The sequence below is a fragment of the Herpailurus yagouaroundi genome, unplaced genomic scaffold (genome assembly GCF_014898765.1).
Source record: "Herpailurus yagouaroundi ecotype Mexico unplaced genomic scaffold, PumYag 29, whole genome shotgun sequence".
In the NCBI taxonomy this organism is placed as follows: domain Eukaryota; kingdom Metazoa; phylum Chordata; class Mammalia; order Carnivora; family Felidae; genus Herpailurus; species Herpailurus yagouaroundi.
The window spans coordinates 31,163,220-31,182,885 of NW_024412377.1; the positions used below are offsets into that span (position 1 = coordinate 31,163,220).

Genomic DNA, 19,666 nt, shown 5'->3' on the forward strand with positions numbered 1-19,666 from the left:
ACATATATAATTATTCCCAAATTTAAAATGTAGCAGAACAATGTATATTTAGTAAACTAAAAAAAAAACAGTAATTTTTCCCAAAGGAACCATTCTGTTTCCTATTTATGGCATCACCTCAAATAACAGGCATTTCAGTGTTTCCAAGAGTTGGTTGTCCAGAATTACTTCAAAAACCTACCATCGATCAAAGTCAAGAATTCTTGGATTCTAACAAAGATCAAGTCAGTATTTATTGGGGATGAGGGCCCCTATGTTTATCCTAGGCTCTAATTGAGATCCAGAAAATGGACATAGAATATCAGGGAAAAGAGAGAGGAAGTTTTATTATTTCTCTAGAAATTATGGTTGTGCCTATGAAATGCCACACACACACACACATATACTTATTAATTATAAACATTTATCATATATTATCACATAAAAATGAGTTATTATTAAAAGACAAAAGAAACGCATGTGAAAAATCCTGAAGACTGGAAGATGGACTCCTTAGTGACTGTTTTCTTTATTCTTTTCTGAACCTACCAAATTTTCTACAAGCAGCACATAATACTTCCATTATTCAAATACACTGTAATTAATAACATAACAAAATCCATGAGCAGCAGCAGAGGAAAGCACTAATATTGGGTGATTCCCCAAGAATTTGTTAGTGGTAGTTAAAAAGCATCGGAAAGGGGCGCCTGGGTGGCGCAGTTGGTTAAGCGTCCGACTTCAGCCAGGTCACGATCTCGTGGTCTGTGAGTTCGAGCCCCGCGTCAGGCTCTGGGCTGATGGCTCGGAGCCTGGAGCCTGTTTCCGATTCTGTGTCTCCCTCTCTCTCTGCCCCTCCCCCATTCATGCTCTGTCTCTCTCTGTCCCAAAAATAAATAAATGTTGAAAAAAAAAATTTAAAAAAAAAATAAAAAGCATCGGAAATAAGTATAAGGAACAGAATTTTAGATGATCATATTAATAAAGACTCAAGTTACTTACCTTAGTAAAGTTATTCAGATGGCCTAGTTTTCTCATATTTGATACTCCTTGCAATTTGGCCACATTTTGGAGAATCTCCCTTAAGTTGTCAGAAGGTTCTAGAAGAAAAGATAAGAGAATTTAACATAATTTTAAAAGAGTATTTTCCCAACCAAACACGTAAAACATGCAGTATTAAAATTCCACAACTTTGGCTCTTGGCTTAAAGTCTTACTCTCTATCTCAAATCCATCTACTTAGATGACTTCAAAGTCCATGTGGATGACTCATTAAATGACCTTCATGCCTCTACTCCATTCATACCTACGGTCCAACTCTGTGTATCTTCACCTGGAATTATTCATAACTACTAAATCTTAAATTTCAGCATCCCAACTATCACTTTTGGCTACAACATACAACAGACACCAAAAAAATACTGTCCTATTCAAATCAACCAAAAAACTGAACAAGATATATGAAACTACAGTTCTCAAAACATGGGACATCAGGAAGTAAAGAACAGTGATCCCTGAGAGATGAGAAACACACAAGTGTGCCCTACAATTGCCCCAGCTTACTGTCTTAAGAAAGTTTCCAGGCCGGGGTGCATGGGTGGCTCAGTGGGTTAAGCATCCGGTCTTGATTTCAGCTCTGGTCAAGATCTTGCTGTTCATGAAGTTGAGCCCCATGCTGGGCTCTGCGCTGATGGTGTGGAGCCTGTTTGGGATTCCCTCTCTCCCTCTCTCTCTGCCCCTCCACTGCTCGTGCTCGCTTGCTCGCTCTTTCTCTCTCTCAAAATAAACATTTAAAAAAAGTTTCCAGGCCTTGCTGCTGAGAGGAGAAATCCAGGCAAGTATTCTAAGCTTTAAAGACAGAGCTCAGAATCCAAGGAAACCAAAAAGAATTAGAAAACAGGGCCTGACACAGAGAGAAACTCTGAAGATCGGCAAAGGAACCCCTGAGGTAGTAGGTATAGCAGTGACTGGTGCATGTGTGTGAAGAAATTACTACTCAAAAGAATTAAAGGGAAGGGACCTTGCATGCACACACGACAGGGAGCAGTGCCTGTTCCTAACAGCCAGACTGAGAATCTGTATGGTTCACATGCAGTGGTTAGAAAAGTCTTGGCTATGTAGTAGGGAACAATCAGATAATAGACTAAACACTTCTTTTATCCCACATAACAAATCTTCAAAGCTAGACTTGAAAGAATTAAACTATTTCCAAATAATTAAACTGTCTCAAACCAGAACTCAAGATTTATAAGAATTAGAAAAAATATGAAGCACCTAACAAGGAAAAATTTACAAGGTTTAACAGTCAGTCAAAATTGATCACACTCAAAGAAGAAGGAAAATATGACCTATCATAGGCAGAAAAATTAATCAACACAAAATGACCCAGAACTGACAGAGATGTTAGAATTAGCAGAAAAGTACATTAAAACAATTTTTATAACTATAGTCTATATGTGCAAAAACTTGAGAAGCATGAAAGGTGTAAAAATCACTCAAATTGAATTTCTGAAGATGAAAAGTAAATCTAAATGAAAATATGTTTGATGAGAATAAATACATAATAACTAATAGATGGCAAGAACTGCCAACTTGAAATTATCCAAAATGTAATACAGAGAAAAAAGAAATAAATGAAAGAACATCAGTGAACTGAAGGACTTCAAGTAACACAATTATAAAATATATAACTGGAGTCCTCAAGGAAAGAAATGGGGGACAGAAAAGTTATTTGAAGAAATAATGGGTGAAAACTTTCCAAATTTGATGAAAATAAGCCAATAAACTCAAGAAGTTCAACCAATCTCAAGCACAAAACAGGAAGAAAACTAGACCACAGCACATCATAATCATTGCTCAAAACCACTGGCAGAGAAAATCTTAAAAGGAACCAGCTTAAAAAAGACAAGTTACATGGAGAGGAGCAAAAAAGACTTCTCATGGGAAACAAGGCAAATGAGAAGACAGTAGAGTAACATCTTCAAAATACTGAGGGGGAAAAATGCTTTAAATATGTAAAAAACAGGGGTGCCTGGGTGGCGCAGTCAGTTAAGCGTCCGACTTCAGCCAGGTCACGATCTCGCGGTCCGTGAGTTCGAGCCCCGCGTCAGGCTCTGGGCTGATGGCTCGGAGCCTGGAGCCTGTTTCCGATTCTGTGTCTCCCTCTCTCTCTGCCCCTCCCCCGTTCGTGCTCTGTCTCTCTCTGTCCCAAAAATAAATAAAAACGTTGAAAAAAAATTAAAAAAAATATGTAAAAAACATTTTTAGCTCACTTGCTTTACAAAAACAGGCAACGGCCAAATATGGCCCCATGGTTGGTAGTCCACCAACCAATTGGAATAGAGTGTCAATTTCCTCAGGTTGCTTGCTACAAGCTATTTTTCTATGAATATATTCATCATCCCATTTGTTTAAACAAAAGCACCATCTACAGAAGAAAAAAAAGAGCATCACGTCGCTGATTTTTAAGAGCCATTATGACTGCCTTTGAGATTTTTATCTGTTAACACAACACCAAAGAACTATTTGTTTTGAATTACTGTTTTCCTCAGCAAATGAAACTGCATTGTCTTATTTTACATTTAGCTTGCATCTGCCTACTTTCCTCCATTCTGTTATACTGGGTGTTAGCCATGACAACCACAAATTGGTTAGTGCCAAACCACTAAGCACACTACAAATCCCAGCTATTTCCAAGCACTTTAAAATTGTTACATACGGAGATCATTCATTTGATTTTAGAGCATCTCCTACAAATTTTGGATACTTTTTTTTTTTTAATTCCAATATAATTCAATCTAATTTTAACTAGTTTAGTATACATCTTTATAATTAGTGATTCTTTGAGGTTATCTTAAAAGTGGAATGAAAACAGCTCCCCACTGGGTAGAATCAGATCTACTAAAAAGAATTGCAAGCGACTGTGAATAAGTCAATGGTTAGTATTTAGTAGTATCTTTTCATTATTATAAATGGTACCTGGAGAGTTTAGGAAAAAATTGTAAGCCAATTGTATTAAAATGATTTACCTACATTTGAGAACTTTATACAAATATAATAACAACCCTCAAGGTAATTTAGAACCTACAGCAGTTTGCAAAATCAGAGTTAAGATCATTAAAGCCAGTGTGAAATTCACCTAATGGAAACATATAATCTAACCAGTTCACATCAATTTATAATTAGGTTTTCAGGCACCAAACAAAGCTTCACTGAAGTGACTATACAGTTACTACTATGTAATGAGCTGACAGGACCCACAGTTAAGACCATCAATCTGGAAAGATACGTTCTTCACAAAAGCTTGTGGATTTCTAATTATTACCTATTTTCTAGGTACAAACCGGAGACATTTTTCAAAAACCACAATCTTGCTACAAAAAATAGAATCTCTTATCTGAGTTCATTCATTCAACAAATATTATTTAAACATCTATTACAGTCAAGTACTATTTTAGGTAGTGAAAATACATCCGTGAGGAAGAGCGATCCCTTTTTAATGAAAACTGACAACAGCAACAAAAAAAAATCTCCATGCACGCAATGTAAAAATTGACAGGTGGTGAGAAGTCAACACTGGATCAAATGTTTACCAAATGAATAATGAATAAATAATGATATAAAATGAACCTAACACACTAATAATATAGATATTACAGATCAAAATGAACTAGCCTTTCTCCTTCCTCACTGCTTGCTTCTACATAATTAATTCCCAGGAACCCCAACTGCAGACAACTTTCAAAGTTTCTTCATAACATATTTGCTGAAAAACAGAAGCTGTTTCCTCCCAGATACTATGCTACTTCCCAAACCAATTCAAAATAGTTTTGGGGCATTTCAGATAAAATACCATGTAATGTCATGTGCTAGAACGTTCTCATAGAAAGATCAGGTTAGGGGCACCTGGGTGGCCCAGGTGGTTGAAATGTCTGTCCAACTCTTGATTTTCACTCAGGTTGTGATCCCAGGGATTTGGGATCAAGCCCCCTGTCAGGCTGAGCGTGGAGCTTGCTTAAAATATTCTCTCTCTCTCTCTTTCCCCCTCTGCCCCTCTCCCCAGCTCACTGCATCTCTCTCTCTAAAATTAGGAGGAGGAGGAGGAAGAGGAGGACAGGGAAGGGGAACGGGAAGGAAAAATATCAAGTTAAAGTTCCCCCTGGAAATTAAATGAGAAATCCCTGGTTTCTTCCTTACCTGCCAGATCAGGAATCTGCAAACTTTTTCTGTAAAGATCCAGACAGTATTTTAAACTTTGCAGGCCATAAAGTCTCTGTTGCAACTACTCAACTCTGCTGTTGTACCAAGAAAGCAATTGTAGAAAATACATGAATGAATGAATGTGTTTATTTCAATAAAGCGAACTTGGCTCACATAATTTGGTGCTGTAATTTGGCAACTCCTGTGCTAGATAGTCAGAACTTAACACTAGAAAGAATAATGAGCAAGCTGAGATCAATGTGTTGCTTTATTGGGGATTGGGGAAGATGGAGAAGAAGCAAAAAGAAATTTAAGGAGTTTACCTCTTTTTATTTATTCCTACTCCCACTTAATGTTTCCAATTTAACTTCTCCAAAACTACCTACTGATAACAGTGCTATGTGAGAAGTATAAAGAACAAGTGAGATAATTTACTAGTATGTTCCCAGAAGCCTTGATATTTAGGAAACCCACAGCAGTGTAAGGGGGAAAAAAATGTGGCTAGCTGACTATGATGACAAACCATTCAAAAGCAAGGAAGCAAAACATAAAAATTAGTAGAATTACAGTGGCTCTTTTCCTCTTATTGTGTAACTGGTAAGTCTTATGAGTGTTCCTGACAAATCTCTCTGGAAGTAATGAAATGACTGCATTCAACTCTAAGTACCCAGCAATTTAGTATTATATAAACCCATATACATAGAGATACATATATACAGAAAAACAATAAACAAATTTTTTACCTATATCTATATATCTACCGACAGGTATATACACAATCATTCCCTTCCAGTTCAATTCTCCATACAGGTACACATGTATGTACATGCACAAATGTATATGTATTTACGTGTGAATAAACATGCATTTATTTTTAAGTGTTTTCAATATTTACTTTGAAACATGTTGCAATAAACTTTATATACATATATCTTTACCTGTCAGTAAATACACAACATAAAACTTATTTTTAATTTAGGTTTGGGGCACCTGGGTGGCTCAGCTGGTTAAGTGTTGACTTGCTCAGATCACGATCTTGTGGTTGGTGGGTTTCAGCCCCACGTGGGGCTCTGCGCTGACAGCTGAGAGCCTGGAGCCTGCTTGGGATTCTGTGTCTCCCTCTCTCTCTCTCTGCCCCTCCCCCCCCCCGCCCCCCGCTCACACTCTCTCTCCCTCTCAAAAAAATAAACACTAAAAAAATTTAAATAGGGGCGCCTGTGTGGCTCAGTCAGTTAAGCATCCAACTTTGGCTCAGGTCATGATCTCACGGTCCGTGGGTTCAAGCCCCGCGTCGGGCTCTGTGCTGACAGCTCAGAGCCTAGAGCCTGCTTCAGATTCTGTGTCTCCCTCTCTCTCTACCCCTCTTCAGCTCACACACACTCTCTCTCTCTCTCAAAAACAAACTTAAAAATAAATAAATTAAATTAAATTAAAAATTTTTAAATAAATTTAGGTTCAAATGCACAGTAAATTAATGACCAAAAACTACTGGCATCCAGCTATTTGGGTAAAGAACAGCTATGGAATAGAAAAGAACTAGATTCAACTCCAGTTTATTCACCTACAAACCATGTAGGCTAAATTACTTAATCTCATGGGCATCCATTTTTTCCTATGTATAGTGAAAATACTAATTACCTACCTTGAAAGCATTGTTACAAGAAGTGAGGTGCTTAGCAGTGTCTAGCCCATAACAAACACTTAAGAAACATAGCAACTATAAGTGAAAGTTACTATTTTTTCAGTAAAAACAATTTTTATGGGTCATACGAAAATTATGCAGTTAGCCCAAGCAAATGTTTAACTTGCACATTAGCGTGTCTAAATTAACGAACTTTTGTTTTATGTTTTAGAGCATTAATTTTATGATCCAAGATTTGCTCATTTTTAAAGTGGAAACTTATTTTATTTGCCTTCTTGAAAATATCAAACGGGGCGCCTGGGTGGCTCAATCGGTTGAGCAACCGACTTCGGCTCAGGTCATGATCTCACGGTTTGTGAGTTCGAGCCCCACATCGGGCTCTGTGCTGACAGCTCAGAGCCTGGAGCCTGCTTTTGATTCTGTGTCTCCCTCTCTCTGTCCCTCCCCCACTCATGCTCTATCTCTCTCTGTCTCAGAAATAAACAAACATTAAAAAAAATTATAAAAAAGAAAATATCACACCGGAATTAGAAGTGGGAGCAGAGTAAAACAATATTCTCTGTGATTTATTTGTGAATACACATGAAAAATGCTAATAAGCAACTAGCTAGAAAAGTCAGGTGCATAAGAATTTAATATAACAAAATTAAACATGACTATATGAATCTTTTATGTACTTAATATCTTTATTATTATCTATGATTATTGAAAGCAGACATAATGATTAAAAATAATGGGAATTAGTATAGTTGGTATTACCTTTGCAAAAGCCAAAGGCAAATCTGTCCCCCTCCACTAGCCAAGACACTGGGAGTATATCTTCTCACCCCTACCCACAGGTCCAAAAGTTGAGGAAGAACTGCTTCAAGTTCTCTAACATTTCCTGTAACTCTAACAATTATTAATATCAAAGAGATAGAATTTAGTAGGGAAAGGATATATTCTGCTAACAGCATCCTGGGAAAAGGACCTTCCTTTTTACTTGTACTGCAGAGGAACTCAGAACTTCCCAAAAGAGCCTGCTGAACCTTTGGATACTTTTTCTTATACCAATGACAAAATATGCCCCTTTCGAACTTTCATGATTTGTTCTGGTATAACCGTATGGAATGCAAAACAAGTACTACTGTCTTTCACATACTGAAAACAATCATATTTCCTCTCTGTAGCAGATAATAATCTTCTAATCACTGACATATTTTGAATATAAAAACTGTAGTAGAGATGTGCAAGGAAAATCTATCAATTACTACTGCCAATAAATCAGTTTAATTATAATCTTAACTGTCAAGTTTATCATACTAAAAACTGAAAGTTTTCACTTAGGGCTATTTTACAAGTATGATAGACACGAAGCACCTCTTGAAAGGGAATGATCTGGACAGAGGCAGGAGTACAGTGGTCAGCAAGATGACACTAGGTTTCTTTAGCCTGGCCTGGACTGGCCTTTGTCTACCCAACTTGGGGAAAAATCCTTCTCCCTCTCAAAGTCTGGCTCAGACATATAAAGGTTTTTCCTAACCTAAAGCTCCCTTCTTTATGTTCCCATGACACGTTCTTCATACCACTATCGCAGCAGTTACGGCAGCCTATCTATATCTGATCTGTCTGGCTTCCAATTTACACCTATTGTTCTACTATAATTATCAATACCACCTCCTTTCACTCTGTAAAGGATCCTATGTTATATTATAAATGATATGATTACTGTAATTATAAACTTCAACTATTGTTAATAGGATTTCCTTACAACTAGATCTGTCCTCTATTTCTCTTTCCAAGAGAGTAGAATAGTTTTGTTGGGTTCTTATTCCGGTGTCCTACTTGTATCGTGATGGCAGGAAAAGCAAAGGTGACTTCTGCTGTAACATTCTGAGATGGTCTTCCCAATGGCCCAGGGATTCAGATCTCTTTCCCTCCACTTCAATTCTGGATTGTCAAGTTACCTCACCTCACACTTTTCTCTTCCTATTTATTCAAAAATACATCTTCCTTCCTATAATTCCAAAAAGAATTGCTCATTTTGAATGATTTCAAGGGGAAAAGATTTATATATTATTGAAGGAGAAGGGAGGTTCTTGTTGAAGGTTATCATTGCTACCATTGACTTGATAAATTAAATACATGACATCTACCAGTTCACTGATGTGATTGATTTATAATGTTAGGAACAAAAACCATGTTTTTGTTGGTTTCTTACATGTTTAATTGATTTATTACAAGCATGTTATAACTGTAAGATATAGGCCAGGATTGATTAAGGTATAGAACATGAAAAAGTCGGCTAGAAAGTGTCAAATGATTCATCTGAACAGAACTTCTATTAAAAGATATATGAATATATAATCTTAATAATTAGAATTATATATTCTACAGGCTTTATTTCAAATCATTCTTTGAATAAACTATAAATAAAATTAATATAAATCACTTAAATTATTTTTAAGTTAAACTTTAAATAATAGACTATTCTTCCAAAAGTTCCCAAAGAAAAAAAATTATAATATTAAGATTATATAATGGGAATAATATAGCAGGAGCACAGGCTTCTTCTCCTTTAGATTACATTTAGTCATTTAATTACCTACATAATTAAAAATATAAATGTATTCCATAAAGCATAGCTTTGACCTATCCTGGAAGTAGTTCTGTATGTAGATTTCTAAGTTTCATTCAATTGTACATTTCAGTGATCACTATATGCCATATACTGTGCCAACTGCTGGGTGAGGAATATTAATAAACATAAGATATAAGATATGGTCTCAGCCCTAGAGACCAAAATTAAATGAGAAAATAAAGTAATATAACACAGAGGTTGGTAATAAATATTATGGGAACAAAAGAAGGGTGCCTGACAGACTTCACTAGACGGTGAGACAAGTGAGGACAGGAAACCTATCTTTTACACACATGCAACCCTGGCCTCTGACACAATCCCAGACACATGGTGGGTTTTCAATAAACACTGGTTGAAAGAAAGACTGAAAAAGGCAGACGGATGGCAAAAAGTAGTATGTGAGGGGTGCCTGGGTGGCTCAGTCAGTTGGGCATCTGACTTCAGCTCAGGTCATGATCCCACAGTCCGTGAGTTCGAGCCCTGTGTCAGGCTCTGTGCTGACAGCTCAGAGCCTGGAGCCTGCTTCAGATTTTGTGTTTCCCTCTCTCTCTCTGCCCCTCCCCTGCTCATGCTCTGTCTCTGTCTCAAAAAGAAAAACATTAAAAAAATTTTTTTAAAGTAGTATGTGAACAACATGGAAACATGAAGAAGTGCTATTTTCCTCAAGGAACAGCAAGAAATTCTATACTCCCAGAAAACAAGATGATCGGGAAGAATAAGGGAAAGTGAAGATGCATTACAATGGCCTGTTGAAACATACTAAGAAACTTAGATACCTTTGGACAAAGGGTATTTACTAAGAAAAACACTTATGCAAGTAGATGGCATATCAGCTCTGTGTTTTAGAAAGACAACTTTGGGAAACAGACTGCAGGAAGGAGAAAGGCAAGTATAAACAGAGGTTACAAATTCTTCCATGCAAGAAACTTCATCAGTAATGAATCAGATGGTCAGAAAGGTAGAGGATTAGAGACAGGAGGAAAGGTAGAGGAAGGAGCTAAGAATAAATCCAGGTTTCTCAAGTGGGTAACCTAGAAAATCCTAGAGCAAGTGCAGATTTAGGGAATAATTTTTTACCATTTGTAGTAATAAGTGTATGCACCAAAAACAAGCAACAACAACAAAAAATACCTCATAATGTTGTATGTTAAAATGATGAAGCAAAATAACTGGCTATTTGGCCTGCATACAAAAGAGACTTACAGGCCAATGGTTTTCAAACTTGTGTTCTAAGAAATACATGAGTTATAATAGGAAACACTGATTCCAGAGCCAAGTATGCCTAGAAAGGGACCCACAGTAATGTGCATTTACAAGAGGTATCCCAATGATCCTTATACACACTACAACAGGCTAGAAAGACTGCCAGAATGTTATGTGAGTCGATTCTGATACCTTTTGGATTATTTGATCTGAACTCTAAGAGATAAAAAGCTACTTTATGAAATATGCTTCTGTATCATTTTCAAATAAGAATGTTACAATATGAAACAAACAACACCCCCCCAAGACAAAACAAATTACTAATACATATAGAGAACATGCAATATCATACTATATTTTTATATGAATAATCTCTTTTAATGTCCACACCAATCAGATAAGGTAGGTTACTATTATAACATCTTCACGGTAAGAAATGAGTCTTAAAGAGACAGTAGTTGCCTCAAGTTACATAAATACCAGAACTGACAATAGAATTTGAACCTAAGCAATCTAATGTCTGCCCTTATTCCACAGTATACATACAATCACTCTACAGTCATTATACTGCCTTTTATAGGATAATGTCTGTTCAGTATACATAGCAGTTTGTAATTACACATTTATTTATCTGACTGATACTTATCTTCCCACACTCTAAGTATGCTTTAGTTCACCACTGTGTCATCCTAACACCTAGAACAATGGTTGACACACTAGTAACCACTTTGAAAAAATTACTGAATATACTGTTCAGAAAAAAATTCATAAAAACTTTAAAATATACCAAGCTCTGTTTCTTGATCTACGTACTAGTTTCACAAGTGTGTCAATCTGTGAAAATTCACTGAGCAATACACACGTAATGTATCTATTCTCTCTCAGTATAATTTAACAAAGTTAAAAAATGAAAATAAAAATAAAAACAAAAAACAGATTTGTTACATTATCAGATATCACAGACTACATTTATTCTCCATTAACAGTAAACAGGAATTTGTTACCTTGATTTTTCACAATCTGCCATTTATAACAAAAGAAGTCCTCATGTCAGAACTGTGAATATTAAAATGCAAGAATTTACAAGGTAATACTATCTTATGATTAACTGTAGCAACAGCTAGAGTACAGATGTTTGTAAAAGAGGAACAAATAAAGAAGATCATGTTGCTTTAAAACATAGCTATTTTACAACTCTGAGGACAAAAAAAAAAAAAAAAAAGGAAGTTATTCCCTTTAACCTAACCAAAATATCTTGTTATTGCTCTGAAGAGGAATCTGTAAGAATCTATTTAATACAATTGACAAGGTAACTATCTTTTTTGCCCAAATTTGTCAAATACAAATGTTTTAAATGACATTGCCTAGGAATACAAAAACAAAGAAAAAGGTAGATATTCAAGCCTGTTCTCTCCCTTCAGAAAAATCACCTTCCTGGTTCTCCTCTGCTCTTCTCCCCACACTTCCAAACACTGTATTTATATTCATGGCAGTGTTAGAAATCACGCTCTGGGATGCAATAGTTGGATAAACATCTAAAGCCTAACTATTTACCTTCCCTAATAGTCCTCTAATCATTCCATCATTATCTATTTTTACATGGTAAATGATTTGTGAATTTATAAAGATTTTCCCGTAAAGACGATTCAGGTGTTTGAGGTAAAAAAAAAAAAAAAAAAAAAAAGGGAGAAGGCTGCTTGACAGGGAAAAGAAAAAAAAAAAAAAAGTATGATGTGCTTTCTTAGAGTTCATCTCTTTCCCTTCCTCACAATAAAATTCCACATCAGTGGAATACTTGGGTTTATAACACAGTAATGAGGTATGTGTGGAAGAGAACTGTAACCATATTCCCAAAGCACTTTACTTTGTGCACAAGTACAAAGTATACACAAGTATATACCATGCACAGAAGACATTCACCAGTCTACAGAAGTGGCTGTCATTCAAAGATTTCTGTCGTGACATTTACTTTAATGTCATTTTTTTATCAGAAAAATATGAAAAATACTGTCTGCAATAGAGCATTTTCTAAGATAGTAAAACTAAAAGCAATAACTATATTAAAAATACAATCACTGGATGTTGTACTGTAATTTCTATGTCTTAATTTACTATATTTACAAAGATATTTGTAAAATTATTAGATTTCCACAGTACCCTAATGAGGAAATCTTTTATTATATGAGAAAGATCCTGTTTGTCTTTGAAACAATTCACTATGTAAATAAGCCTGTAAAAGAATAGAACAGCTGGGCCTAAGGAGTAGACAATTAATTGTGATATACACCCAGCCTGTTAGAATTATTTAGAAGTTAGTTGTACATTTTGCTTGTACGGCTACTTTCATGTTTCTATTTTTCTCTACAAAACATGACTATTTATAGTTCAGAGCAATTGTCTGACAGGTGGCTTCTATGAATGTAATGAAGGGCTTCTTCACTCTCAGAAACTGATAAAGGAGCAAAAGGGTAAAAATTCACTTTGGCTGCAGGACATTTTAGTGTGGGTTAGAAATCTATTGCAGTGTTATTACCTAACATTTCCATTTGTATTCCTGATTCTCCATTTTATCTCATTCTAGTATTTCTACCATTAGTTACTATTTCTCATTCATCTCTTTCACTAACTCTTTTAACCTATCTTCAAACAAAACAAAACATGCTTCTGCCACTCTTCCATTTTTGAAGTAACATAACTTCTTTTAACATATCTCTGAACTTCAAGTTAATTTATTCTTACCTCATCATCTCCTAAACATCATCAATCTAGGTCAGTGTTCCACTAAAAGTTGTTCTCAAGTTTACTACTTGCCCTAATGCAAGGGTTTTTTCTCAGCTCTTCAAACTCCTTGACTTTTCCATTACAGTACTGGCCAATATGATAGCCAAATCTACTTTCTGTCCCTTGGTTTCTATAATTATACTGTCTTGGCCCTCCTTCATAACTATTTCTCACTGTTCCTTGTGTGTCCCTTTGTCTGTATTCCTCCTCCTGCTTCATATCCTTTAACATGACCTAAAGTTGTATCCTTTGCCCTCTGGTTTCTCTTTTCATCGTCTCCCTAACTATAACAAACTCAGTTTTCATTTTTTACTTAATATGAAATTTATTGTCAAATTGGTTTCATACAACACCCAGTGCTCAGTTTTCATTTTTTAAGTAAACAATGCCCCAAATTTTCAATTCTAGATTTCATCTTCAAATACAGCACCATAGCTCAGTCTCTGGTGGTCTGTCTACCTCAAATTCATTATGTCCAATAATCAAATTAATTTAAACATCAAAAAAGAAAAAACAAAAAACTTCCCCAAATTTCCTTTTTCAGTTAACAGTAATAGTCTTAACTAGGAAGTTATACCCAGGTAGTTACCAAATATCTTAAGTGTATGTATCTTAAGCATCTTATATAGACTATCTCCCAACAGACTCCTATTTTCATATACTACTAAGTTCTGAATCAGTGATTTGCAGATATTGCCATATTTAGCAGTATGTTTTTATGGTTAAGTAAAATCATTTCTATACACCAAACAAGACACAACTCACCTAAAATTATGAAAACAAAAACATACTGGCTAATCTGGAGTCCCACGCATGAAAAGAAACACATGAAAAATTAACCTTTTGGGCGCCTGGGTGGCGCAGTCGGCTGAGCGTCCGACTTCAGCCAGGTCACGATCTCGCGGTCCGTGAGTTCGAGCCCCGCGTCAGGCTCTGGGCTGATGGCTCAGAGCCTGGAGCCTGTTTCCGATTCTGTGTCTCCCTCTCTCTCTGCCCCTCCCCCGTTCATGCTCTGTCTCTCTCTGTCCCAAAAATAAAAATGAACGTAGAAAAAAAAAAATTAAAAAAAAAAATTAACCTTTTCATCAACATTGATGAATGATAATTTTAGGGGGCCTTGGTGGCTCAGTTGGTTAAGTGTCAGACTCCTGGGGTGCCTGGGTGGCTCAGTCGGTTGAGCGTCTGACTTCAGCTCAGGTCATGATCTCACCACCTGTGGGTTCGAGCCCCGCGTCGGGCTCTGTGCTGTTAGCTCAGAGCCTGGAGCCTGCTTCGGATTCTGTGTCTCCTTCACTCTCTGTCCCTCCCCTGCTCATGCTTTGTCTCTGTCTCAAAAATAAATTAATAAAAACATTAAAAACAAAAAAGTGTCAGACTCCTGATTTCAGCTCAGGTCATGATCTCACGGTTCATGAGTTCAAGTCCCATATCAGGTTCTGCGGTGACCGTGAGGAGCCTGCTTTGGATTCTCTCTCTGCCCACATATACTCTCTCTCTCTCAAAATAAATACGTAAACTTAAAAAAAAAAAGTTTAAAAACTGATCATTTTAGGGGCGCCTGGGTGGCGCAGTCGGTTAAGCATCCAACTTCAGCCAGGTCACGATCTCGCGGTCCGGGAGTTCGAGCCCCGCGTCAGGCTCTGGGCTGATGGCTCAGAGCCTGGAGCCCGTTTCTGATTCTGTGTCTCCCTCTCTCTCTGCCCCTCCCCCGTTCATGCTCTGTCTCTCTCTGTCCCAAAAATAAATAAAAACATTGGAAAAAAAATTAAAAAGAAAAACTGATCATTTTAATCAGGCAAAAATAAAATAATAATTAATGTGTATAAGTGTAAATAAGTCCTCTAATTACAAGTTTTCTACTTGTTATTCTTCCCTACATTGCACTTGAACATTCATAAAAAATTACATAATACCAATAATCAAAATCTAAAAGCAAATTTACAAAGTCTCTTTGAATTAACCTTTCAAAGCTTTGACCTACTATAAATGAAACCAGTATACTGTACCTCTTTGGTTACATCTTGCATGAACAGGAGGTTTGAATATGATCTACTAACTGCTAATTCTTTTTACATTTATTTATGCATTCTGATAATGCTTTTGAGATATCTGTTTTCCATATTTCCACTAAAGGACCACAATGTTTCACTTGAAAACCTGGGGTCAGATAAAGTTAGGAATTCAAATATTTTTATTTTAAAATGTAGTATTTACCAGAGATGCACTATCCCCCGAAAGGTCAGAGGCAACATTGCCTACTCCCCCACGGTAGGATTTTTTAGGTGAAAGATGTGAGCAGACACGCTGAGATAATACAAATTCTGGTCAGGTTTTGTTGTCAAATGAGTTTAGGTCAGGTTAGGTTTCCTCAGGTCAAGTTATTCATGAAAATGAAAATACTTTTCACTTTGAGAATTTCTGGCTTTTCAAAGTTGTGGCTAAGAGACTGTAGCACTGTACAATTAATACTACCAACATTCCAGACCCTGCACTCTTTTCTACAAGTTACTGCCACTATCACTTTTTCCATCTTCCCAACGACACAAATTTGTGGTAATACTGATGTATAAATTTTCTCTTTACTCAAGTTTGATAAAGTTGAACGAGAAATAAACCATATTACTCCAGAAATAACTACTTTTGGTCAGCACAGGGAATTTAACCCCAGAAAAAAAAGAAAAATCCTACTATTCAAAATAAAAACTTGTTGTTTAGGATAAAAATACAAATGAAAAGAAGGACTTCTAGCCTTCAGAGCAACTACCTGGCTATTGAAGTGTATCTGTGAACTACCGACACGTGTACTACCTGAATGCTGTTAGAAATGCAGAATGTTGGGCCCTCCTATACCTACTGAATCTGACTCTTCATTGAAACAAAATCCTTAGGTGCTTCATTTGTACATTTACACAGAAAAAAGTGAACCTAGCAGGCCTGACTGCTTTTCCTTTAAAAGGGTTGCTGACCTTCCAAAGTTGGCCCTTGGCTGGCATCTGGAAACAAATGTGGGGAAGGTTCCCACCACCCTACCTGGTAAGAGTGGCTCACTGGGCCTAAACTGTTTACACAAGCAATATGGTTTATGCTGAATACCTGCTTTCCTTCTGTGGGTCTGCAATGTTGCTGCCTGCCAGGCAGAAGGTGCCTACTTGACAAGTCCTCAAAAAACCCTGGGTATCTAACAAACTCCCCGGTGGACAATATTTCACTTGCTCTCATAATTTGCTGCTGGGGAGAACGATTTCACCAGAAGATACTAGAAGCTTGTACCTGGTTTCTCCTAACTTTACCCAATGTAGTTTTTCCATTTGCTGATTTTGCTTTGGATCCTTTTGCCATAATGAGCTCTAACAAATTATGAAACCTGTGAGTGATCTTGAGGACCTCCAATACAACATTAAAGCTTGAGAAACACTGCTCTAGAGCTTAAGTGCAGGACTTGAGGACGATGGCTTACCCTTGGGCCAGTGAAAGATAAGAAATCCATCTTGTACAAAATCAGATCTTAGAAAAGACTACTCTCCTATGGGGGTGCCTGGATGGCTCAGTCAGTTAATCATCTAACTCTTGATTTTGGCTCAGGTCATGATCTCACAGTTCGGGAGTTCAAGCCCCACATCAGGCTCCGTGCTGACAGCACAGAGCCTGCTTGGGATTCTCTCTCCCTCTCACCCTGCCCCTCCCTCTCTCTCAAAATAAATAAACATTAAAAACAAAACAAAAAAAAGACTACTTCCCTAGGAAAAAGTGTGAATTGGAAGAACACACAACCAACAGAGATAGATAGCAAAAAAAAACACCACCTCTGGGTAAACATAGCGTATGTTTTGAAAACAAAGATTTCTCTTGAGATTTTGAAGCCGCTGTACAAAGCTCTGGAACTTAGATATATGTACTTCTGCATTGTCCAAAAAAATCCCAACATGACAATTTTAATTTAAAGTAGCCCCTTGTTGAATATACTATGGGAAAAAAACAGTCTCTTCAACAAATGGTGTTGGGAAAACTGGACAGCTACCTATGAAAGAATGAAACTGAACCACTTTATTTCACTGTACACAAAAATAAACTCAAAATGGATTAAAGACCTAAATGTGAGGCCTTGAAACCATAAAAATCCTTGAAAAGAACACATGCAATAACATCTCTGACAATGGCCATAGCAATATTTTTCTAGATATGTCTCCTGAGGCAAGGAAAATAAAAGCAAAAGAGACTATTGGGACTACATCAAAATAAAATGTTTCTGCACAGCAAAGGAAACAATCAACAAAACTAAAAGACAACCTACTGGATGGGAGAAGATATTTGCAAAGGGCATATCCAATAAAGGGTTAGTATCCAAAATATATAAAGAACTGATACAACTTAACACCAAAAAACCAAATAATTCCAATTAAAAAATGGACAGAAGACATGAACAGACATTTCTCCAAAGAAGACACACAGACGGCCAACAGACACATGAAAAGATGCTCAAAATCATTCATTACCAGGGAAATGCAAATCAAAACTACAATGAGATCACCTCACACTTGTCAGAATGGCTAAAATAAAAAACACAGGAAAAAAAGTGTTGGCGAGGATGTGGAGAAAAAGAAACCCTCTTGCACTATTGGTAGGAATGCAAACTGGTACATCCACTGTGGAAAACAGCAAGGAGTTTCCTCAAAAAATTAAAAATAGAACCACCCTATGATTTAGTAATCATACTACTGGGTATTTACTCAGAAAATGCAAAAACACTAATTCAAAGGAAAATATACACCCTTATGCTTATTGCAGAATTATTTATAATAGCCATACTATGGAAACAGCCCAAGAGTCCACTGATAGGTAAATGGATAAAGAAGACAGAAGATATATATATGTATGTGTATTGATATAATGGAATACATATGTGTGTATATATAATGGAATATTATTCAGCCATTAAAAATGAAATCTTGTCATTTGCAACAACATGGCTAGAGCTAGAGAATATAATGCTAAAGTGAAATAAGTCAGTCAGAGAAAATTACCATATGTTCTCACTCATGTGGAATTTAAGAAACAAAACAAATGAGGGGCGCCTGGGCAGCTTCATCAGTTAAGAATCCAATTCTTGATTTTGGTTCAAGTCATGAGCTCACAGTTGCTGAGTTTGAGCTGCGTAGAGTCTGCTTGGGATTCTGTCTCCCTCTTTCTACCCATCCCCCCATAAATAAACATAAAAAAGGAAACAAAACAAAGGAGCAAAGGAAAATAGAGAGGGAGAGAGAAAAACCAAGGAACAGACTCTTACCTCTGGAAAACAAACTGATAGTTACCAGAGAGGAGGAGGGTCACAGAGTACACCTCCGTAACATCATGAAAAAAATAAAATTTTTAAAAATATGAATGAAATAAACTAGTCCTTGGTCTCCTGTATTCCCAGGCAACAGCCAAAGCAAACCCAACCATCAACCAGCCCCATAACCCAACCACCCAACCAGGTAATCACCATCTGCCTGGGTAACCTAACAAATTTAAGTGCACAAGCAAAAATCACAAACACAGAAGGAAACCTGAAAATAAGCTATTATAAACAGAAACAAACAGCAAAACAATATAAAAACACTTAAAATGTTAGAATTATCATATACATACTAACAATGAAATAATAATGTTTTATATATCTAAAGCACGGGTCAGGGGGTACTGGCAAACTTGTTCCATAAAGGGTCAACTGCAAATATTTTAAGCTTTGAAGGCCACTCGATCTCTGTCACAACTACTTAATTCAGCAGTTGTAGTATCAAAGCAGCCATAGAGCATGACTATATCATGCAGCATTTGCAAACCATATCTGCAAGATTTGCAAGCCATAACTTACAAACCTCAAATTTAAAAAAAAAGAAAGGATTGAAAATACAAGATTCAAGAGAGCACTTATTAAAAATAATTGCAAACATCCAAGCCAAATTTCTTGACATAATTATCATGATTAAAATAAAAATTCAGGGGCGCCTGGTGGCACAGTCGGTTAAGCGTCCGACTTCGGCCAGGTCACGATCTCGCGGTCTGTGAGTTCGAGCCCCGCGTCAGGCTCTGGGCTGATGGCTTGGAGCCTGGAGCCTGTTTCCGATTCTGTGTCTCCCTCTCTCTGCCCCTCCCCCGTTCATGCTCTGTCTCTCTCTGTCCCAAAAATAAATAAACGTTGAAAAAAAAAAATTAAAAAAATAAAATAAAATAAAATAAAATAAAATAAAATAAAATAAAATAAAA

General features: G+C 36.6%; 1 protein-coding gene across 7 annotated transcripts in view; it reads right to left on the reverse strand.

The window, feature by feature from the left end:
- The window catches only part of RICTOR (RPTOR independent companion of MTOR complex 2), a 123,239-nt gene that overhangs the window by 81,669 nt on the left and 21,904 nt on the right, over positions 1–19,666 (reverse strand). For 6 of the 7 annotated variants that reach the window (XM_040495800.1, XM_040495764.1, XM_040495770.1 and 3 more), the window contains one exon: positions 979–1,076. In XM_040495800.1, the coding sequence (XP_040351734.1) occupies positions 979–1,076 (98 nt within the window). Of the gene's footprint in view, positions 1–978; positions 1,077–15,577; positions 15,584–19,666 lie in introns of those variants that run through there. The other variant, XM_040495792.1, reaches the window with a different exon arrangement.